Source organism: Neolamprologus brichardi, chromosome 13, assembly GCF_056152115.1.
Source record: "Neolamprologus brichardi isolate AB-2024 chromosome 13, ASM5615211v1, whole genome shotgun sequence".
Classification (NCBI taxonomy): domain Eukaryota; kingdom Metazoa; phylum Chordata; class Actinopteri; order Cichliformes; family Cichlidae; genus Neolamprologus; species Neolamprologus brichardi.
Window position 1 is genome coordinate 26,392,777 of NC_142116.1, and position 23,942 is coordinate 26,416,718.

Here is a 23,942-nt window from a genome sequence, read left to right on the forward strand (position 1 = left end):
TCGGAGTTAAAGAAGAACTATTACTTGTCAATAGTTTAGCTGAAGGTTGAACTTTTAAACAGGTTTTGTCTGGAGAAACAAAAAAAAAATCACACGGTCTTTCAGGTCGTCTGTGTCGTCTGAAGCTGATTCGGGTGGTTTTCACTGCGCCTGTGGTTCAGCTCTGTCCTGGAGAAACCACTAGAATGCCACTAGAGGTCATCACATCCCAGGCTTAATTAACACTGGCTGAATAGCTGCTTTAGAGGAGGTTAAAGGGCTCAGAGCGAAGCTAGACTTCTGTTCATTCATTAGTTCATTTCTGACACCAGAAAGCAGGCTGCTGTTTTATCTGTGCTATAGGGCGGTTCTTTGAACATAATGCTTATTTAACATAACATGTCAGCGTAGCGTAACGGCAGAAGAAACCCTTGGCCAGTCCCGACAGGACAAACTGGTTATGTGCAACAGCACACAACAATGATCACCACATAGTTGTCTAGTTTTTGCCCTCTTTGCAAAGGAATCCTGCACTTGTTGCTCGGGCCCTGCAAGCCATACTTAGTCACCGCAACATGACTAAGCTAGCCCACACTATCATAAGTGAAGATCTAAATCCATGTCTGAGATTTGAAGGAGAGAGGAGGAACCGGAGAAACAGGCTGTGCTTCGTCATTGTTCGTGGCTTTTGTTATCAGTTGCCTCCTGAAAAGGCCTCTGTGGTGTCTGGTAAACGTGTCCTTTAAAAGGACACGGACTTGATGAGAGGGGCAAAGAAAGTGATGAATAGAAGGAAAAAAGTGTAAGACCCAAAGAGTGTGTGTTTGAGAGAGAGAGAGAGACATCTGAGATACTACTGTATAGTGATATATCCAGGGTGGTCTGTATTATGTTACAGCTCCACAGGTGAGACAGAAACGTGACACTCACACCAGTGTACTTTTGGACGTGTGTGTGTGAGTGAGAGAGGGATAAAATTCCCATTCTTGGTAGTATTTCCTGCTTTCTGTGTCCTGGCAGTTGCTTCTGTCCTCAGGACGTGGTGGAGGAGGCCATTTTGCTGCTGCTCATCACAGAATCCATGGTGAGATACTCTCTCACACACACACACAAACCACAACACACACACACACATTCATTTTCATATCTTTGTGGGGACACCTCATTGACGTAATGCTAACCATCCAAAGTAAATGCCTAAACCTAACCGTGACCTAACTGTAACCCCGACACTAAAACCACATTTTGAGTCAAACTCGTGGGGACCGGGATTTTGTCCCCATTAGGGCTGCTGGTCCCCATAAGCTTGGTAAAATTCCAATTTTTGGTCCCCACAAAGATATGTAAACACACACACACACATCCACCTTTCCTTGCTAAGTCTTCCTCGTCTTCCTCATCCCGCGTCTCTCTTTATCCAGGCCAGCGGTGACGCGGTGATCAGTCGTCTGCCGGATCAGGCTGAGGCTCGCAAGACCAGCCTGCAGGACGCCACCTCAGTCTATGACCTGCTCACCATCGGCATGGTCAGGAGGGGGCAGTACGCCATGCTCTCTGAGGTGTTCTGACACACGCACGCATGCAGACGCACACTATGCTGGAGGTCTAAGGGGAGGCGAGCAAAAGAGGGAGAGATGAGATGTGTTAGTGAGAGCTTTGCCTTTGCCAAACTTTTTAATGAATGTCCTTATCACTTGGAGCACAGGGATTATGTGTCTTTTTCTCTCACTGCCTCTCAGTCTTTTCTTCATCTCTCACCATCCCCCACACTGCCTGTTCTTTTCTAGTTCTTCGTCTGGCCTTGAATCCCTCCTCCATTTTCTCATTTTTTGTTTAAACTGTTACCCCCCCCTCCCCCAGTGTGACTTTCTACCCAGATGTGGGAAGTTTAAGAGGCGGAGGTTAGCGGGGTTGTCTCAAATTAGGTTTGTCCACAAGTCTCACTGATTCATATATAGCATATGGGAGACCACACACACTGAGGTAGTTCCACCTACACCAGTGGATCAATTTGCTGATGTATGAGGCCTGCATGGGCCATTTATTTAAAATCAGGTGTCAGCCAGTCAATACATTCCCTCTTTGACGTCATGAATGAGACTGATTGCATCCTTACTGTAGCATCAGTCAGTCCATGGTGTCTCTGTGGTAAGAAATCATGTTTTAATTTCATACCAGGAATTCATATTATTGTTATGCTTTCCCTTCATATTCAAGGAAAAGGAAAATAAGCAATCTATTCCAAAGACTTGTCAATCAAAGTAGTAATACTAAGGAATATAAACGTTATCTCGTATTCATATACTGTAAAGATTTTATCTTACCACTGATGCAATAATGCACTTGGATGAGCGATTTGAAGAATAGGTTGACCATTTAAAAAACATAAATCTCTAGAGCTAGTTTACTCTTGTACGCATTCCAGTTCAGTTCAATACGCTTCCTGTCAGTGGAAGTCAGAGTCAAAGGTCACAAACTGTCACAGTCCTGGGTCGTAACCCAGTGTTTTTCCATTTTCTTATATTTTGATATTCATTGTTTATGTGCTCATGTCTATTTTGCCTACATTGCCTTGTTATAGTTTATCATCAGATTCCCCTTGTGTCTTCATCCCCTGTGTTAAAGAATTCACTTCACTTATATCATCATGTTTCCTGTTTTACTTTGAAAGTCTTGTTTATATGTTCCTCGTGCTTAGTGCTACTTTTCCCTGTGGCGTCATGATGTTCATTTTTGTCAGCTGTTTCTCCATATGTTTCCACTTCCCCTGATTACCTCCTGTGTGTATTTAGTCTGTGTGTTTTCATTCTGTCTTTGCCAGGTCATCTGTGTTACCTCCCTCACGTCTTCTCATAGTTCTCAGAGTTGAGTCACAGTTTTCATAGTTTTTAGTTTTCCCAGTTTACGTTCTAGTTTAGTTTCGCTACTGTCCTTGTTGCTTTGTTTTGCCTTCTTGTAATCAGCCATGATAAAAAAAACTTAAGTCAAGCTCCGCCTCCCTTTGTATCTGCGTTTGGGTCCACAATTCACAGCTCACACAGTCTGCTCCCGCAGATCGTGACAGTAACTCAGTAACCTGAGTTGAAAAGTTCCACTCTTTGCGTGTCTCCAAACAATATTTCAGTCTTGAGCTGTGGAGGAGAGGGAAAAGGGCAAAGGTTGTACTAAATAATTGGAAATAAAGTATCTGAATTTCAGAAGCGGGACCACGCCCCCAAACACGCTCCTTCCGGTTCTCATCTATATAGGTTCCCCCAGTTCTACAAGCTGTTCGTTCTTGTTCCCTCACTCCCCTTTTAATTCTTTAACTTCTTCACTTATATTTAGTACACGGGGATCTGCCAGGCCCGGGAGCCGCGGCCAGTCCCCTTCAAGGCTTTCCCCAAACTGCAGCTCAATTCATGCCCAAGCCATTCACCTTTATCTGCTAAAACGCTATCAAACCTCAAATGAAGACGTGGGCCCAGCAAGTGAAACTGAATGATATCCCTTTACTCTGTCAAGTATGTGCCGCAGCTCCATCTTAGTTTTATATAAGGTCTAACGTGTTTTTCCTGCTTACAGCACTGTTATGTCTCCTAATGTCCACTGTGAGTAGTAGCAGAAACACTTTCATTATAACATAAGCACCTGACTGAAAAACTTTAAAAGGACCATTGCTAATAAACTTAATTAAACTTTAGTAAATTTTATTTTTAAAATTTAAACTCTAGTAATTAATAATTCACACTAATCACTGGTGATGTCATAATTTATGTTTATTTATGTCGGTGTTTCAAACAGGAAATAATCATTTTATGAATTATACCCACTGGGATGGACTAGTGACCTGGGAGTACCCCACCCTCTCACCCAAAGTCAGCTGGGATAGGGTCCATCCCTCTAGTTAACAGGATGTCTGGATGGACAGATGGATAGATGTTTGGTCAGTCTCAGGGCTTCAAATGCTGCCCTTTAGTCGACACAGCTGGTTTCTCACCTGTAAGGTGTCTCTATGTGATAGTCAGCTTGCCAAATTTTACCTTAACCCACCCAAACATTGTCATTAACCCAGTCATGTAGTTTTGGCCTGATTATGAAACCAAACATGAACTGTAGTTTCCAGAATCAATGTTGTATAATTTTAGCCTCCCACCCCCCACCTGCCTACTTGTGCACTCTTTAAAGGTACACAGTGTAAAATCTCACCGATAGAAGCTTGAAGACTGCAGTCAGCTGAATTTGGTTTCCTTACCCCTCCCAGTTCAAGTGCATAATCCTGGTGGTTGCTGTAATCCAAACAACTTTAGTCATCATTCATCTATAGTGAGTGTCGGTTGTTAGACCGCTGTTTGTCCCACTTTTAAATATGACTGTCTGATGACAGCAATGCTAAAGAGAGTTACTGAGGATATCCTGAACTTTTCTTTCAGTAAGAGCTGCTGTTTTAGCTGCTGTTTTAGCTGCTGTTTCAGCCGCTGTTAGCTGCTGTTTTAGCCGCTGTTTTAGCCAGTTTTAGCCGCTGTTAGCTGCTGTTTTAGCCGCTGTTAGCCGCTGTTTTAGCCGCTGTTAGCCGCTGTTTTAGCCGCTGTTAGCTGCTATTTTAGCCGCTGTTAGTGAAACTTTGTTTGAAGTTAATTGAACATTTTTGGACTCTTAGTGATGTTTAGTAAATAAACTCATACGATGTATGAATGTAATCAAGCGATTTTTAGGATACTCAAGCCTAATATTAACCTGCATATTGTTAGCTTTTAACCAACTGATGTTTCTTGTTTAGCCAGCCTGACAATATCTAGGAGTAACTGCAACAATATCGGGAATAAATAGTAATGTTATTGCATGTTCCCTGACTTCGGGCATAAGGTGAATTTCATGTGGTGGGTTGAAGTGAGGAGGAAGAGGATGAAGTGGAGGTGGATTAAGACATAATGAGAAAACGATGATGAAAACATAGATGTGCATTTATTAAATGGTCATTATAGTTTAAAAGATTTAAAAGCTGTTTGTGATCTTTATAAGGTGTAGTTACGTAAGTGGTTGGAAGTTGCTGTTGGAAGACATAATTTCACACTAATGAATGAACACAATTTTCTTTTTTTTCTGTTACATAATTCAGAAAATTACTTACTATATCCTTAAAACAAGTGGCATCCTTGCAAACACTGTTCATAGGTGGTTCTTGAACCAGTTTTTAGAAAAGTTATCAATTAATAATATCTAATTAAATTAATTCCATCAATTTTCTTAAACACATATGTCTCAGCTGACACATCTATCACCAGGCTAATTGTCATTCCATTGTTTGTTAATAGTGCAAAACTGTAAGTATTTAGTCCAGTTGATACAACAGTTATATATGGTGCAGCTCAAAGTACTGTACAGTAGGAGACTTAACGCACTTGTATCTTTTAACCTCTGTTATTACAATTTGGCTGAAGCTTACTTCGAGCTCTATATATTAACCCTTCTAAACAGAGGTTAAATAGGGATTTGTAATGGTTTGGGGCCTGATTTAGCTGGGTTAACAAGGGTCAGCAATACTGCCATGTAGCAGCAGAGACAGTTGCAGCTTCATATAGCTTCATAAAGACCTGCAGTGAACCATTACATTTCTTACACGCTTCAGTTCATGTTAGAAAATACAGAGCCCATTCACGACTACAATTAGCTACATATTCCACACTCTCTTATTCAATTAAATCCTACAGAGGTTGGTATTGTGTGCCTTTGCTCTATTCAGCATGGCATCTTTGTCTGCATGTTACTTTGTGTGCAACCTTTCTAATAAGTGCACATTTTTTAATCCTACTAGTTGCCAGACCTTTTTTCTTGATGTAGCTCGCTTCTGCATGACTGACAACATCTGACTGAGCGGCGCTCCACGCCATCCTGTGCTTGTCCACACACACATCACTCACATCATTATGTACTGAAACAGCACAGAGTGGGTGGTGAGCGCTGACTGACAATCGATTTTGAGCGAGAGGAATGTGGCTACGAACAGTGGCCATTCAGCTTTGTGACTGTAAAGGAAAACAAAAAGCTTAACGTCCACACCGAACCGTCCACTCTTATCGGCGCATTCTACTTGTACAAAGTTTCATAACTTAAACATGTTTGTGTATTTGTTTTTCTCCTCGCAGTGTCTGGAACGAGCCATGAAGTTTTCATTCAACGAGTTTCACCTGTGGCACCAGCTGGGCCTGTCACTCATGGCCGCCCGGAAAGTGAGCTCATTTCTCCGTTTAAATCAAACACCACATCACACCCAAAGGAGATAGCTATCTTCTATCTATTCTATCTATCTAGGTATTCATGGCAATGAAATGTAATCTTAAAAAGGCACATTTTTTAAATGGGAGTCCTCAGAATACCTCACAGTGCTCTTTCAGTCTCTAAGTGTCTGTGTCTGCGTGTGTGTGCGCACAGAGCCATGTGTGTGACAGAAAAATTGATGTGGATTGCATGTGATAAAGTGACTGCAGATCAATGGTGAGATCTAGAAATAGGCTGCTCCCTAGAAGGAGAGGGACCGCCTCAGTGTTGTCAGATCTGCTTCTATTTAGGGCCAGCGGGCGTGCACGCGCACATGTGCTCACGCATGTGCACGTGCACGTGGTCCATTAATGATTGACCTACATGTATTAAGTGACCGTGTGTCTAAATGGGTCTATTAGGGCTGTGTGAGGACAGTTAATGTATGTTTGATACAGTCGCTCAGAAGCGATCCATGTCATCTGTGGCTGCATGATAAGTGGCTGCTGTTTGCTCATTAATCACAATTTGTCATTGACATTTCCGTGTATGTGTGTGTGCGTTTCAGGGGGTTGGTGCTGTATCTGTATTTAAAGAGTGTGCCAGGATGAGACCAGAAGACCCTTCGTTGCCCTTGTTGGCTGCTAAAGTCTGCATTGATCAGCTGCATTGGGTAATTACACACGTAACATCTACTTAACTACCACTCACAACCACTAGCACTTTATATAGCCTCTGTAGAAATTATCCACATATCTCACTTATCTTAACTGCACTACTGTATAGTTCTGTGTAAATAATCATTCTGTACATACGATAATTTTTAATCCTACAACTGTTTATAACTTGCATAGTTCACATTTCTGTATAGCTGTATATCTCAGATTTCTGTATAGTTTTTCATATTTATAGCCTGTTCATAGCTTGTACTCACTATAGCCTGTACATACTTATAGTTATAGAATATTTCTAACATACTTCATACCGTGTACATTATAACATACCATAATAGACCCATTTCTGTAATATACTTACATATCTATATTATTACTAATATATATTGTAATATATCTATATCACGGCTAAAGCACTTCTGCATGGATGCAAAATGCATTTCGTTGCCCTGTACCTGTGCATGTGCAATGACAATAAAGTTGAATTCTATTCTATTCTATTCTACTTGCAAAAAAGGGCCGAAAAGCACAAACTTCAACTTAAATACTTTCAAAATATTTCTGGCTAATTTGGCTTTTTGCAGCTGCTACTTGCGGAGGCATGATTGGTCTGCAGCTCATTCAGGCAAAGAGCTTTAGGCAAGGCAAGTTTATTTGTATAGCACAATTCAACAACAAGGTGATTCAAAGTGCTTTACAGAGACATTAAAAACAAAAACAAATAAAAAGCACGATTTAAAATTGATTAAAAAACAAAAACAAACAAACAAAAAAAAAACAGTATATAAAATCAGAACAGTAGATAAAATCAGTAGTTAAAATATAAGTTTTGAAATTTAAGTTTAAAAGTGTGGATTTGGTGCTTTATTTAAATGCAGCTGAGAACAGGTGAGTCTTCATCCTGGATTTAAATAAACTGAGTGTTTCAGCTGATCTGAGGCTTTCTGAGAGTTTGTTCCAGATATAAGGAGCATAAAAGCTGAATGCAGCTTCTCCGTGTCTGGTTCTGACTCTGGGAACTGATAAAAAACCGGATCCAGGTGACCTGAGGGATCTGGAAGGTTCATACTGGGTCAGGAGGTCACTGATGGTCCTAAACCATTCAGAGCTTTATAGACCAGCATCAGAACTTTAAAGTCTATCCACCGACAGACAGGCAGCCAGTGTAAAGACCTCAGAGCTGGACTGATGTGGTCCACTTTTTTGGTCTTAGTGAGGACTCGAGCAGCAGAGTTCTGAATGAGCTGTAGTTGTCTGACTGATTTTTTTAGGTAGACCTGTAAAGATGCTGTTACAGTAATCAAGCCTACTAAAGATGAATGCATGGACTAGTTTTTCCAGGTCCTGTTGAGACATCAGATCTTTTATCCTTGAAATATTCTTGAGGTGATAGTAAGCTGATTTTGTTAATGTCTTAGTGTGTTTTTCTAAGTTTAGGTCTGCATCCATCACTACACCCAAATTTCTCGCCTGGTTTGTGGTTTTTAGGTGTATAGATTGAAGTTCTCTGGTGACCTGTAATCGTTTTTCTTTGGCACCAAAGACTATTACTTCAGTTTTGTTTTGAAAGAGAACTTAAAAAATGGTTGAAAAATGCTTTGATTAGAATGCTGATGATTTCCTTTGTTGGCATGACATGTACTTTTAGGGGGAGATCTGTAGGACTCGGCAGTTATATAATAATAATAATTATTATATTTTAAAAAAAATGTTTATGTTGTTTGACTTTCGCTGCGATGTTTGGACTAAATTTCCCAGGCATACATGTGGTGGTGTAAATTTTCTATGCATACATTTCTGTAGGTGGAGCTGTTTTCCTTGTCTGTTTTGCAGTGTGCTGGAAATTATGCCATTAACTATAAAGAAGTGACACAGAGATGCAGAGTAGCAAATATATCCTCATACATCCTCCTGGGATGTGTCCGGGATTTCCAATATAAACATCAAAAGAAATTTGCATTAATGAAACACAAAGTATGACTGATTTATTGTTACATTGACTGTTCTCTCATTTCGGTCCTACTTTTTGAACTTTTTGTTTTGCAAATCACATCTACACATGGCAATAAAAGCAAAACATGACACACACAATGCTATTATTTAATTATCAAAACCAATGCAAAATTCAAAAGCAGCAAACTAATTAAAAAATCAAGTACTTCCCCATAGGAATTAAAAGGGTAATTAGCAGCAATTGATGTTTTGGACCATTCGGGTGTGTGTTAACTCAATACCAAGGAGGAATCTGCAGAGAAATTTCAATCATAAACATCATAAACTCTACAGTTACAATGTTAAAGTTCTTGAGTAAAATTGGAAAAAGACTGAAAAAGTATGGCTTGCTTGGAAGTGTTGCCATGAGAAAGACATGGCAGCACTGCTCAGCTTTGTGTTGCATCTGGACAAACCACATGACGTCTGGAACAGAAGTGTCCAACTCCAATCCTAGAGAAATACTGGCCTGCAGCTTTTAGATGTATCTTTACTCCAACACAGCTGAATCAAATGATTGAATTACCTCTTCAGCATGCCATCAAGTTAGGAAAAGGCCTGGTAACAAGCTATTGATGCATCTAAAAGCTGCAGGACAGTAGCTCTGTAGGACTGGAGTTGGAAATCCCTGGTCTAGATCATGTTTAGCCATGACACAGCGCCATGTTTGGCCAACAACACCTCATATCACATGTCAAGCACGGTGGAGATCTTAAAAATCAAGGTTTCTATATTCACCAAAATAACTGTGATTATTATTTTTGCCATAATGAAGCAGCCCTGTTTGCCACATGACAACGACTTTCACGTCTCTTCTTCTTAAAACGGATTTAGCAATTACATTCATACATACTAATTAGCTCTTTTCAATGAAGTCATGCACGCAGCCCTGCATCTGCCCTCAAAGCTTAACATTTACTTTACATCTGGTAACATCTGCATGTCAGCACTGTCACGGTAAGGATATTAGCAGTCCGGTATTAGCATTTAGCTCAAGGCAAGGAGCAGCTAGCGTGATTGAGTGTTATTTCTTGATAATGCGAACGCTCATAACTGACAGAGATGCTGACAGCGTAAAAGGCTTGTCACACAACCAGCCTGCAAAACAGTATGCAAAAGTGTGGGAAGCCACAAGCAAATGATGTAGTTCATTAGTTTTAAAATGAAACAACGTGCGGCAAATACAGCAGGAAACAAATCTTAGTGTACCGTTGCTTTATTTTAAACTTCAGAAATGGAAGATCAAGTTCACACGTATTTATGGTATATATATATATATATATATATATATATATATATATATATATATATATATATATATAGAGAGAGAGAGAGAGAGAGAGAGAGAGAGAGAGAGAGAGATAGATATATTTTGAGCCTGACTTGCAACCACAGCCTTTTTAAGATCTCCTCCCAAATTTTTACTGATGTTCATGTCCGGAATCTATAGGGACTAGTCGGAAAACTTGAGCTTGCGTTTCTTGTTTGTGCATCAGAGCTGCGTTGTGAAATGGTGCACTACCACGCTCATGTCAGTTAAACCTTCTTTTAGCTAATTTGCTGTCATATGGGGGTTTTACGTTGCCTTTCTATCCAGCAGCCATGTAAATTTGTTCTTCCAGAGCTTGCCTTTCTTTTCACAGTTGTCCTTAACTGACGTTTCTTAATGCCATTTTGGAAAGTGGGAATTACAAGCTGGAAGCCATTTGATATCATTTTATAGTTTTCCACTGCTTCGTGGGTGTCAGTTAAAACATTTTTACACCCTCAGTCAGATGCTGGAAGCAGCCCATGGTTTAGTGCTACTAAAAGATTTCAGTAGTTGGAAAACAGAACAGCTTTGCTTTTTTAACAATTATAAAACTAAGATTATTGGGATAAAATGACTTTTTGTGGTTAGTTTTTTTGCTGCAGAGCTCTAGCTTTGTCACAAAAACATCACTCGACCCAATTGGCAGACCTTCCAACTAGCCATACTTCTTCAGTCTTTTTCTAATTGTACTGTCATGAATTTTAACATTTAACATGCTGGCTGAGGTCTGTAGAGTCTGAGATCTAACTGCTGGGATTTTTGCAGTTTCTTTCCCTCTTGGGAACATTTAGCTTTGTGTTAAGAGATGCTCATACTTGCTGATGATTAGTTCATCAAGTGCATTTGATTAGCACCACCTGGCTGCTGCTTACCTTCTTAATTCCCATGGAAGCAGTTTTCTTGCACATGGTCAGCTTCGGCTAGTACTTACAAGAATATAACATAAAATCGAGTCACAGAATTGCAAAGTGCATCTAATGTGCTGATCAAAAGTTGTAAGATGACATCACCGGGTCCTTAATATTTGGCAGGGGTCTCAAACTCCAGGCCTCGAGGGCCGCTGTCCTGCAGGTTTTAGATGTGTCCTTGATCCAACACAGCAGATTTAAATGGCTAAGTTACCTCCTCAACATGTCCTGAAGTTCTCCAGAGGCCTGTTAATGAACTAATCATTTGATTCAGGTGTGTTGACCCAGGGTGAGATCTAAAACTGCAGGACACCGGCCCTCGAGGCCTGGAGTTCGAGACCCCTGATATTTGGGATTGATGCTGGGGTCAGTCAGGCAGTTACACACTACTACTGTGAATCCCAGGCCTGCTTGGATACTCCTTCAGTGCATGATCTCAGCAGGGAAGAGAAAATAACACCAACAGTGTTATTTAGTGTAGAGGGAGAGAGGGAGTTGGAGAGAGAAAGAGAGATTAGAAAAGTGGAGCTAACAGAGGCAAATGGAGAGAGCACATCTGTCAGTGGCTGGAGATCATGGCAGGCTGGAAACACTAAGGAGCTTACAGCCGTAATCACAATGGGACACTATGGTCGTAGTGCAGTGTGGCATTACATAAATGTGCCACTGTTATCCACCATCAGCTCCACTGGACAGTCTGGGCTGATATTTACTGCAGCCAACAACGTTATTTATTTTAACATTTTTTGCTCTTTTCTTTGGTTTTTCGTAGGTTTCTTGTAGACATATCTGAAATCGCCCAAACCAGTGACATCACCATGAACTGTGGGACTCTCGATCTTGCACGTAAAGCTGCTTTTCTAAATTCCTGAAGAGCAGTTTTTTGCAGATTCAAGGTTTTCCACCGACAATGGCGACGTGTTCTTTCTCCACACTGTTCAAGGGGAGGAGAAAAAACAAAACAAAATCATAATCTGCCTGAAACGTGCACGGACAGGGTCCGCGTGTAAACGGCTGGTCTATTGTGCGCAGGCTTTAAAAGAGCGAGGGCTGGATTCAGAGGAAGGGAGAGAGAACAGAGGAGGAGGATGAAGGGAGGAGGAGGACATGAAGCGGAGGGGGGGTGTCAGAGCAGTTTGCTTGCTGTTGCACTGGTGTGTTGTCAAAGGCATTACCCCCCCACCTCCACCCACGCCCATCTACCCACCTGCCCGCCCGCCACCAGCCATACCTCACACGGAGTGACACACTTTTTCCTCAGCTCAGAGCACCTCGGCTCGGCTGAGCCACACACCGCCTGCAGTCTACTGCTGTGTGTGTGGGCGAGCGTGTGTGTCCTTCAGCAAACTCTGCGCTGTCCTTCAAGCAAATCTGTCCGGACTGTCCTCGCACTAAACTCACGTCCCTCCCCACTGCATCGCAGACACATTTTGCTGGACAGACTGGCAAAGTTTTCAGCTCACTTTACAGTACCTCACAATTCACACAGCAAATATAGATATTTTTTTTATTTTTATGAGTTTTATCAGTCTTGTCCATCATGCTCACCCATGAGGGAGGCATGTGATTGATCCCAGCTTTGCAACCAGAGTCTCAAAGAGCCCCAAAAAGAACAAGAAGTCAACTGAGTCGACTGTAACAGATGGTGTGGCTTCTACAGAGCACTGATCTCCACATCACAGAGTCAGCTGGGGATTACGCAAAGAGATCGAAGACAAAGAGACAGTTCTGCGCGATGCTTCGAACAGCCCAATCTCCATGTAGCTTATTGTTGCACCAAAAATTGATTCAACTTGGGTGTTTTTCCTCGTCCCTCTGCCGCATATTCATCCCAGCTAACATCCTTCAGAGGTTAATGTGTTTATGTGTGTATGCAGATCAAGGAGGCAGAGGCTCTGTCCCAGAGTGTGGTGTCTATGGGGGAGGAAGCAGGAGAATTTCTGCCTAAAGCCTACCTGGCTCTGGGACTCTGCTGCAGTCTGCAGGCCTCTGATGGTAAATCTAACCACACAATCTGAAGAAATATATGGAGAACATCCTGTCCAAAATAAAAACAATACCACTGGTCATTTGTTTGGAATTCCCTGAGAAAAGCAGCAGTTTGTGGTCATGCAAAGAAGAAGGCAGCCAGCTACAAAACCCTGGGTTCACTTGATTTCCAATGGACACAGTTTAAATTCTGTCCGCTGCCAGCAGGAAATAGCTTAGTCGACAAGTGTTAACTAGATCTTACTGTCTATGGGACTTTTTATTCTGGGTCTGTGAGAGTAGCATTGCCTGATTCAATAATTCATGTTTGCCTTATATTAGACTGGACCTTTATAAAACCTGTCAGTTCAAACTGCTCCCCAAAAAAGGAACCGAGCAACAAGTGTAGGGAAACTATGTCCACAGCCAGAGCTTTGCCCTGGGTTTAGTGAATTATCTGCTCTCATTGACCTCATACGAAATGGAGCGTTGGAGCAATCTAAAACCTGAGCGTCAATCAGCATAATGCAAAACTGTAAGTGAAGTGTAGGTGAAGGCAGCTAGCTAGAAAACCTTGTGATGAGTTTGAGCTGTTCCATAGGACACGATTTACCGTATTTTTCTGACCATAAGGCGAACCGGATTATAAGGCGCATTAAGCGAAACAAAACAGTCAGATAAGTCAAACTTTACTCAACTCATTCTTCTTGCTTCCTCCTCGTTCGTACCATTGATTCATTAATGTAGAATTATCTCGCAGCTGCTCTGTTCCGATGTTGTTGCTGCATATTAATAACTAACCTCGTATTGTGGATGGATTATCTCATTTGTTCGCCCGACTGAAGTTTGATCTGTTTACAGCATCCTGCCACGTTAACTTTTATTGTGATAGCAGAGCTGTAAGTTTTAATTTTTCAGAAATCTCTCAGTCAGAACATGGTATATCATATTAAGGTAAAAAATAGCGAGCTAACTAACTGCTAACTCCGTAAAATGTCATAAATTCTGATTTCATGGATGCCTGGATGTTAAACTTAATTGTTACACCTGGTAAAGCAGCAACGCTGATCATTTTATTAAAGATGAAAGAATTTAGACAGTTTTTAACTCTCAGTGATGCCGCAGTGTTCATTTGACTTTGGGACCTGAAGCTGACGGAGTTTTGGACCCAGATTACTCCTCGAGGCTCCTGACTACGGTAGCCATAATGCTCCGGCAAGCCATCAGGCGGTGCTGCTTCGTAGCTTACCAAAGTCGTACTAAAACAGATTTTTGAGCGCCATGTACCACATAAAATTCAAGGCCAGTAAGCACAACCAGAATTCATACATGCGGTGCACCGGATTATAAGGCGCACTGTCAATTTTGAGAAAATTAAAGGATTTTAAGTGCCCTTTATTAGTCCGAAAAATACGGTAGGTCTCATTTCTGGCTAATAGGAAATAGTTTAGTCAACATCAACAATGATGGACTGTCTAAGCTACTTGTCAAGACACAGGCCTTCATATAACTGCCCCTTATTCCAACTCTTGTTTTAACTTGCTTGAACTGTGGTCCATCATCAGCTTTTATTTTTATCTGAAATTGTAAATTTCCCATTTTTCCTGCAGCTTCTCTGACCACAGACCGAAACGACTTCAACAAAAAGGCACTAAATGCTTTGAAAAAGTAAGTCAGGCTTGTTTCATTCTCTATCACATGTTTCAGCCACGCAAGCGAGCCACACAGTTCAACAGTCCACCCTCACTGAGCTATTTGTTCCCTCTACAGAGCTCATTCACTGGACCCTCAGGATGCGCAGATTGCCATGTACCTGGCTCTGCAGCTGGCCATCGTACGCCAGGTAAAAGCAAGCCAATGGAATCAATACTGAAGCTTATTTTTTGTTTGTTTTTTTGACAAACTTGTTTTTTTTCTTTTTCTTTTTGACAAATTTGGTGTTTATCTGGCAGGTATCAGCAGCTATGGAGCCCCTTCAGGCAGCTTTATCTCTCTGTGGGGATGACTTACACTCCCTCCACCTGCTCACCCTGCTGCTCAGTGCCCAGAAACACCACCGTCATGCTCTGGACACCCTTACTTTGGCCCTCGGCCAGCACCCTGACAACTTCAAGTAAAACCTACTATGCCATCCCACACACGCACATGCACACACGTACGCAACAGAAAATGTTGGTGGACTGAGGATAACTCAATCGATCGCTGCACTTCTAACACTTTGTAGATTGTTTTTTAAGTGTGTGTGTAAGAGAGCTCCAGAGAGTGGTGCAGCCAGGTTCTATCCTAACACCAGTCCTCTCCGTAGGGATAGGGTGTCTGCTCCGCTACACAAAAGGCCAAGCACACACACACCACACACACACACACACACACACACTTGAAGCCTTATTTAGACGTGCCAGAGTGGAAGTCTGCATTGCGGTACCGATGCCCCTCATACACCCTTACCCTTTTAACACTGCAGCTCTGACCCAGACCTAAGCGCTGCTGTCCTGGCTGAGCTTAGACATCCTAACACATAAACCCACCTGTCTGCTACGCTAAGCACACACACTTTGACAATTAAAGTGAACTCATTTGTGCATGGAGGAAAGTAGTAATGTGAAAGGAAAGGTTTAAGGGCTTGAACCTTTGACCTTTGGCTTCAGGGCTGGTATTACTAACAATTTCTTCACCTTTGTGCAGAATCATATTCAACCAAGACTTTTAAAGTATACCAGAGTTAATAGATAAAGTATTGTAGTAGGCAAAGTACGCAAGATCATGAGTATGAGAAAGTGATAAGAAAGATTTTTAATTAGAATCCGGTTTGATTGGAACGCATTTGAAGCAGGTTGGTTGCAGCATGAGCCCATAGCTCTGGTTTCTTTCCTAACAGTATTTCACGCACATAATTCTAGTCATCCGGCACAAAAACATCTAAAAAAAAAACATGCTCATTAGCAGTGGAAAAAGCTCTATTGTATCTGACACTGACAACATTAACTATCAAGGCCAATTATTTCACACTAAAAATAATTTGGAAGCATGTTGCATCATCTTTCTGATGTGTTTTCTTTCTATCTCAAAGCCCAGTCAAGCATTACAGAGTACAGCCATTTGGGGTCAGTGTTGGCCTCCACGGTTGCAGAGCAGACAGATGGGGTGCATCCATAGATCAGGAGGGAGAGGAAATGCAGACAAGAAAAAAAACAACAAAACTGATCAAACAGCGAAAGGAAGGAAGGACACGAGAGCCTGACAGAAGGAGAAAAACACAGAGTGGGAGGATCCAGGAAAGACACTGTTGATTACAGAACTGATTTACCGATCTGTGCTGTAGGTACAGTCGGTAGCTCGCATGCGTTCTCTCACTGTCTCGATGCACAATCACACACTCTTAGACACACACACCTCCTTCGCAGAGACACTTGGCTGCTTTGACCCATTTAAGAGCTCTTTTCCGGGCTCAGCCAATCACATCACTCTCTGCGCCAGGAATCCCCATCGCCCCGGTAACCATGAGGTCATATGGATAGAGCAGGCAGCATCATTGTTGTTTCCAAACTGTTGTTACAGATCACAACCAAGACACTGAGTCAGAAAAAAAGGAAAGAAAAAAGGAAACATATCTTTTTATTGGTAGTTTCCTGAAAGGAACAAATGAATCATTAATCGAGGTTTACCAGATGTATTATTTATTGTTACCTGTAATAATAATTTACTGTCAAGTCAGTAATACACATTGAAACTAAGCCATCAGATTAGTGGAGAGAGAGGCATACAGTAGCGATGTGAATAGGCTGGCTCTACTTGCTTAAGCCCAAAGTATTAGCCAATCAATAATCATGAACCACATAATAGCTTACAAAACATTATAGCTAAAGTGATAGCTGGTCTAAGTTGGATTACAAAAATAAAGTTATGAGCAGGGCACTGGTGAATTTTTTTTTTTTTTTGCATTAGCTTTATACTGAAAGATTTTCTAGTGTCAGTGTGTTCCCTTCTGCATCTCCCTCAGCTGCTCTCTTAGCAGCTGTTTTAGCAGCAGCAGCTAGCAGCTGATTAGCTTCTTGATATCCTCTCTCTTATCCTATTTTTATTCGCAGTAGCTGTTTTTAGGTTTTTTTAAGTGATGTATATGAAGCCAGTCAGACGAAGTGGAGCATTTTGGCAGCTTATGATGAAGTAGGTGGAGACCAAAAAAAGAGCCAAAAGAAGAGTCACCAGAAGTGCAACTCAAAATGCTAGTTGCTAGCTGCTAGTATCTGCCTCAATCAGTTAATTTTAACTATTCAAAATTGAATCTATGAAATAATGACAACCTTGTAATTTCTCTTTTCCTTCTTTTCACTTTCTTTCTCACCCTTAGCCAGCCTTTACATAATAAATTAGTGAGGAAAGCCAGATAAATTTAGTTTCAGTGTTAGCTATATAGCTAGCAAGTTGTAACCTGGTGGTGTTATTGAGTTGTGTGGATATGTACAGGCGAGAATAGCTTTTCCTAAAAAATTAACTAAATTTCTATGCAGATGATACTGTTGTGTGACTGTGTGGCAGCAGTCAGACAGCAACTCATCTCTTTTCAAAGTTAGCTTTTTTGCTCACTGACTGAGCCATCTCAGGTTTTTAATAGGAACACCAGTATTAAATCTCAAATTTATATAGTAATGCATCAATGTCTCCACCTGAACCTACAGAGTATGCTTGTTTCCATGCAGACGGAGAGGAATAGTCAAATATTATGAAGGCCTTTTGCAAACACTGTATTACTGAACTTGCAATGCAATGCAACCAGCCACTGCAAACAGAAACATGGTCCTAAATCCATCCTAGAACATTCTGGACCATCTGGACTGAGGCCCATTTGCAGACCTCAGAGTCAGAGAATAAAAGATCCAAAGACTTGGTGTGAAAGGATGTGTTTTCTCAGTAACGAGCTCATTGAATATCATTTGCTTTGAATACGTGAGCGAGCATCTGAGATCAAAGCTCGCATTCCGCGACAGTCGTGCACGTGTGTGTTTTGTGTGTGTGCTTGTCTGCTGTGGAGGGGGCGAAGAGGATGCGACCGTGTGTTTGAGATCGTAATCTTGCTCACGCATGTTTGTGTGTCACTGCATGTGTGCATGCATGTGTGTGATTCTTGTTTGCCACTGCCTCTCTGCACCACAGCAAACTGTCAGCTCACTGTAGCATACACAATTTCTCCTTCCTCCTTTTTCTCCCACATCCTCTACCCCCGGCTTCTGCCGTCTTCTGTCTCTCCGTCTCATCCTATCTCCTTCTTTCTTTCTCTTCCTTTTCTTGTCTCTCATTTTTTTTTATCTTTCAGTCTCCATTTCTCCCTTTTCTTTGAAATTTTAATCACTCAGTAAAGAGGCATGCATTTCAATGTGAAATGGGATTCTGCTACAGATTGAGAGAGCTGAGGCAATACAGGGACGAGGGGGGAGGGTTGCATGTGTGCATGTGTGTGTATGAGAGGGAGAGAGAGGAGTAGAGACAGTGATTGTGGTCTCACAGTTTGTACTAAAGAGAATGATTAATCCCAGCCTTTGATTCTGCATTCATCTAACGGGATGTTGCAGCAGGAGCGTGTACTGCTACATGTGTGTGTGTGTGTGTGATTCTCCACAAGCATGTGTTAGCCTGCACATGCAGGCCTGGATTACTGTGTGCTCTGAGCAAGCATGGGTCTTGCATGTTATTCTCTATGGATGTGCATACTGTATATCTGTATACTCATTATATACTCGAGTGTGACGCACACGTGCACTTTTCTGTGTGTGTGCGTGCACCCATCTGCCTGTAGAGTATCCGCACTCTGATCTGTGGGAGTGCAGAATGAGTAATACTGTACATGTACCACTTTTTCTAAGGAACATTATTAGCTATTTTTATATGGAGTTTACGCTGGTGCTCACCGCTCTTAGCCAGCCACCACTGAGCTCTTACTCTGAGCTACACTACTCACTGCTATGCATCCTCAAACACTCCACTCTGCACACACCAGGCTCACTCCCAGGAGGCTGGAAATGACAGCCTTTGTAATTTTTGTGCAGTTTTGAATGTTGTAATCTTGATGAAATCTGTCTGTTGTGGAGCTGTGAGGGAGAGCACTGATTGTAATAGAGGAAAAGGCTCTATCCTTGGATGACTTAGATCAGTTGATATTTCTTTTTTATGTTCTCAGTGAATTAATCGTGCAAAAACATTCTATAGAATGAATATATGACTTTACTGTGCTATATTTTCAACAAACTTGTTTTTTTTGTTTTATACCCTCTAATATGCCATATTAGAAGCCCTATATCAGTGACTGTGACATCTTTTCCTAATTTCACCAATTTCATATGCCGATGTTCCCGTTTTCTGATTGATACCTTTCCGTTGTAACAGTTTGCTTCACTTTGCTGTTTTTCAGATGACGTTCATCATGTTTGATGCTACTGAAGCCTTTCACTAACCGAAAGGGCAAAACACATCCCTTTTTAAGCTTTTAATCTGAAAGTATATTCCAGTTGCTTTTACTTTTACCAACAAGTAAAAGCTATTGGAATTAACTAGTAAATGACGACAATATTTGTACATAAAAGATGCAAGTAATGAAATTAATTGAGCTTTTCCCGTCATTTTAACTCCAGTTTTTATCAATAGTGCAGTCCAGTGAAATTTAGCACTACAAACATTATTCAAAAGCCTTTCAACACTTTCCAGAGGTCCGAAAACTCGCGTTTGATTATTTGTTACAGTAGCAGAATATAGTTAGAAACTGGCATCTAGGGAATGATGATGGTCTAATCTAGCCATGAAGCCTACAGGTAGATGCCGGGGTGGTGGATGGGTTGAAAGAGCAAGCAGCAATGCAGGGCAGTAGTGGCAGCATTGACATATCAGCGGGAAATATGGGAAATTTACAGCTTAAATAGACCAGCAAATCGGGATGGTGTGTTTGCCATATTGCATGAGGGAAGCGAGGCAATGTTTTGATGCAACATTGCACCTAACAACGTCTGCAAACAGCTCACATATAGTGGGAACTCAAGAGCTGAACTCATAGTGTTTATGCAGAGGAACACTTGGAGCTCTACAAATAAGATTTAGTTGATAGAAAATGACAACCATCTTCTTGAAGATGTTTGTTGTTGTGGGTGGCTATGGCTCCAGAGGTGGAGCAGGGTATCTACTAGTTTGAGGGTTGTTGGTTTAATTCCTGGTTGTTCTAGTCTGTATGCCAAAGTATTCTTGAAGAAGATACTGAACTCTGAGTTGCTCCTGATGAAATCATCAGGTGAGCCAGTCTTTTTAATATTCTAAAAGATGCAGGATAAGCAGCAAAAGACATTTCTTTTTAGTTTTATCGTTCATTGGATTATATTATATCCATGTTTTCATGTTGTTTAGGCCAAATTGTGATGCTACCATCATAATGTTGCAACAGAGCAACATTTTTCCAGTCCTCTGTGGTCCAGTTTAGGTGAGCCTGTGTATATTGTAGCCTCAGCTGACAGGAGAGGTACCCGCTGTGGTCTTCTGCTGCTGTAGCTTGTCTGCTTTAAGGTTTCATCTCTTGTGTGTTCAGAGATGGATGCCTTGGTTGTTGGCGATTGGTTGTTTGAGCCCCTGTTTCCATCCTATTGGGTTGAAGCACTCTGGCCAATCTTCCCTTGGATCTCTGGTATCAACAAGGCATTTTCACCATTCCCTGCAAAGCTTAGAGATGGTTATGCGGGAAAATCCAAATAGATGAGCAGTTCCTGAAATACTCAGACCTGCCCGTCTGGCAGCAACACTTAAATCACCTTTGGCTGATTAGAGAGTGGTCAGTGAGTGTGCACAATATACAATAACTTGAACTTCATTAAATTAAACAAGGGATTCAGAACAACAGGGTATCTTTGCTGATTTCAAAGCACTTTTTTAGTTATGTAGCTCCATTAACCATATTAATGGCCTCCTATGAACTCTAGTTTTCTTTCAGTTTCAGAAGAAACTTGCAAATTTATTTCTTTGCAAGCTCTTATTTTGAAATTACCATGAAGGAGTGGGTTTCATTAATGACAAATTGAAACTGACTGGAAGAAAAAAGCAAGATTACTGTAATTTATTTGTGAATGAGTATGAAATTTATATTATTTGTTGTACAAACATTACACAATATAAGTTTTACGTGCTCATTTGAAACTCAGCAGCTTTATTAGAAAATAATTACAAACTTTCAGGTTACGCGGTTCTTTGTTCACGTGAGATACACCCACACACACACACTTTGTCACATCTTAACACTTAGATGGGTTTACATCATCACAAAGCTTCTAAACGCTTTGTCGCACCGGTAACGGGGAGTCTAGAGAGATGCACACAACCACACTCTGGTGGACTCCTACTGGCAGGCGTATCCTTAACTCAGCGTCCCTCGGCAGCACTTGTCATCTGCATGTCAGCAAATCCAACCCCGTTCCTCCCACACTCGTACATTTTTTTTCTTTTCAAAAATCCCTCCATCATTGCTTCACACCCTCCGCACACACTCCCTTCTCCCAGCCGTGCACCGACCCGTGAGTCAGTAACGAGGCGCATTTCAACAAGAGTTTTCTCCCCTGACACGAACTCCTTTCGCTCAGCCATTGATCCTCACCTTCCCTCCATCACTTCATCCATCTCTTCTTCATCCCACCGCCTCCCCCCCTCCAGACTCCCTCCCTCCCCCTTGACAGGAGAGCACAGAATAATTGGAGGAGCCTTCAACAGAGGCAGTGGACAGCTTGGCGTCAGATGTTGCAAACACCATAGTCTCTCTGCCTCTTTCCCTCTCTCCCTCCTCACACTCATGGATGAGTGATGCCCATGACAGACCCCATCCTCTGAGAGCCCCTTCTGGCAATTACTACACACACACACAACGGCAAACACACACACACACACAGACATACACTCTTTCACATCAGAGACTCCCACATCACTTAACCAGTTGTCTTCAACTAAAAGGGCCGAGCGGAAACACTCTACAGCCTCCTCTCATCAGCCTCTCAACACACACACAACTCTTAGAGGTTGTTGTTGATGACTATCTTTACTGTCTCTGCTTCTGTTGATCCATATGTGCATTTTTCTACATGCAATATGTTTATGGACTCTAAGCTCCCAGCTACTGCACTAGCACAAACACACATGCTTGCATGCAAATTTATGTCTTGTGATGTGTTTTCTAACTCTTGTAACCAAATAAGGTTAAAGTCTGTTGCTGGTAGCTCCAATCTTTTATGTAACAATAAGAACTGTTTCAAGGCTTTCAATCTCACGCACTCAGTTTACAGATTAACGTGCATATGAGTTAATCTTATATGAACAGATGTTCTGGTTATAAAAACAAAACAAAACTGTTCAAATTTAAACAAAAATGCATTGTGGCTTTTTCTTGTTCCAGTTTGCTGTTCACAAAGGTAAAGCTTGAAGAGGTGTTGCTCGGCCCGGCTGCAGCCCTGCATACCTGTGAGGAGATGTTGCAACACTGGCAGAGCCGCTATGATGTCAGCCGCTCCAGGTGAGCATGCACAAGAGAGATAAGCATTGGTGCTACTTTGTTTATCGTGCGCTGCAAAATGTGCATTACCGTTTAGCTCAAATAGTTTCTGTGCTGTTGTGCACGATGAGGCTGGGAGGGGGCGGCTGTCTCTGCTGCGGTGTTATTCAGTGTGTGTGTGTGTGTGTGTGTGTGTTCACGCATTAATGCTTTTTCTGAAATAATGTTCTACCTGTGACCTGAGTGGTTTTGAGATGTTGACCTTTTTCATGTTTTGAATACCAGAACTGACATACAGCAAAGCTCATTATTACCCTTCATAATAACTGAACACTAAAGGCACTACCAAAACCAATACAAAAATACAAATATAAAAAAAACAAATGCAAAAATTCTATTTATTTATAGGCTGGTAGAACGATTACAGACAAAAATTTGCATGGAATTTGTATTTTCTTTGTAAAAATTTCCCATCCAACTCTTTATTTTCACATAGTTCAACAAATATACTCTTTGCCCATTTCTTAATCAGAGTTTAGCATGAAGTCAGTTAAACATCTGGGATATTGATCTGGTCAGTTTGGCAGCAGAAGGGGTTCTCAATCAGTTTTAGCTCCTTCGTGCCATTGCTCAAGAGCTCTCTCTTGGTGGTGGGTCAGTGAAGGTCTGTAGAAGCGTATCTGAGGAGAGACACACAGGCCTCTACAGGGTAGGCAACAGCACCCTGACTGCCATTAGGTATTGGGATAAAATGCTGGTGTGGTGGGTCCTGTGTTCCTTTTGGTGCACAGCGATTCCCGGACTCATGTGACGAGAGTATGCAGGCAGCTCCTGGAGCATGAAGGAATTGATACCAACGACTGTCCCGTGCTCGCCTGACCAACATTTGGACAAAAAGTGGTGCACTAAGTTAAAGCATCAGCTAATGCTAGCTAGTTTGCTAAGCCAGGTACCTCCATAGACTCTATTTATGTATTACACAAACAAAATTATACCTAATAATAAATACTAAATGTTAGACACATTAGAATTTCACCGACCAGAACACAAGCAAAATAATTTAGATGGTCCATACCTCACATCAGGTGATAATCATTGCATCCAGTACATTGGAGTGGTCCACTTCAATGACTCAAAGTAGCTGATGATGACTGAGAGTTTGATTACTGACTCTCAGGCATAGCTTCCACACTAAACTCCTTGTAGACGTGTGTGGGTAACACCAGTAGGTATTTTTTTGAAATCTCTATTTAAATGAGAATAAAGCTCATTTCAATAACTTCAGGTTATAAAACTACATCTACTGACTCACCACTTGAATCTGATTAAAAACGGCTTCACATTTTATGACTTTTTCCAGAAATAAG

At 41.5% G+C, this 23,942-nt stretch overlaps 1 protein-coding gene across 1 annotated transcript in view; it reads left to right on the plus strand.

Moving 5' to 3' along the window:
• ttc7a (tetratricopeptide repeat domain 7A) overlaps nucleotides 1–23,942 on the plus strand; it is a 60,675-nt gene that overhangs the window by 13,157 nt on the left and 23,576 nt on the right. The window contains exons 9-17 of the mRNA XM_087850378.1: nucleotides 1,000–1,063; nucleotides 1,401–1,538; nucleotides 6,105–6,188; nucleotides 6,785–6,889; nucleotides 12,980–13,097; nucleotides 14,681–14,738; nucleotides 14,841–14,913; nucleotides 15,023–15,183; nucleotides 22,480–22,596. Of these exons, the coding sequence (XP_087706504.1) occupies nucleotides 1,000–1,063; nucleotides 1,401–1,538; nucleotides 6,105–6,188; nucleotides 6,785–6,889; nucleotides 12,980–13,097; nucleotides 14,681–14,738; nucleotides 14,841–14,913; nucleotides 15,023–15,183; nucleotides 22,480–22,596 (918 nt within the window). The remainder of the gene's footprint in view (nucleotides 1–999; nucleotides 1,064–1,400; nucleotides 1,539–6,104; nucleotides 6,189–6,784; nucleotides 6,890–12,979; nucleotides 13,098–14,680; nucleotides 14,739–14,840; nucleotides 14,914–15,022; nucleotides 15,184–22,479; nucleotides 22,597–23,942) is intronic.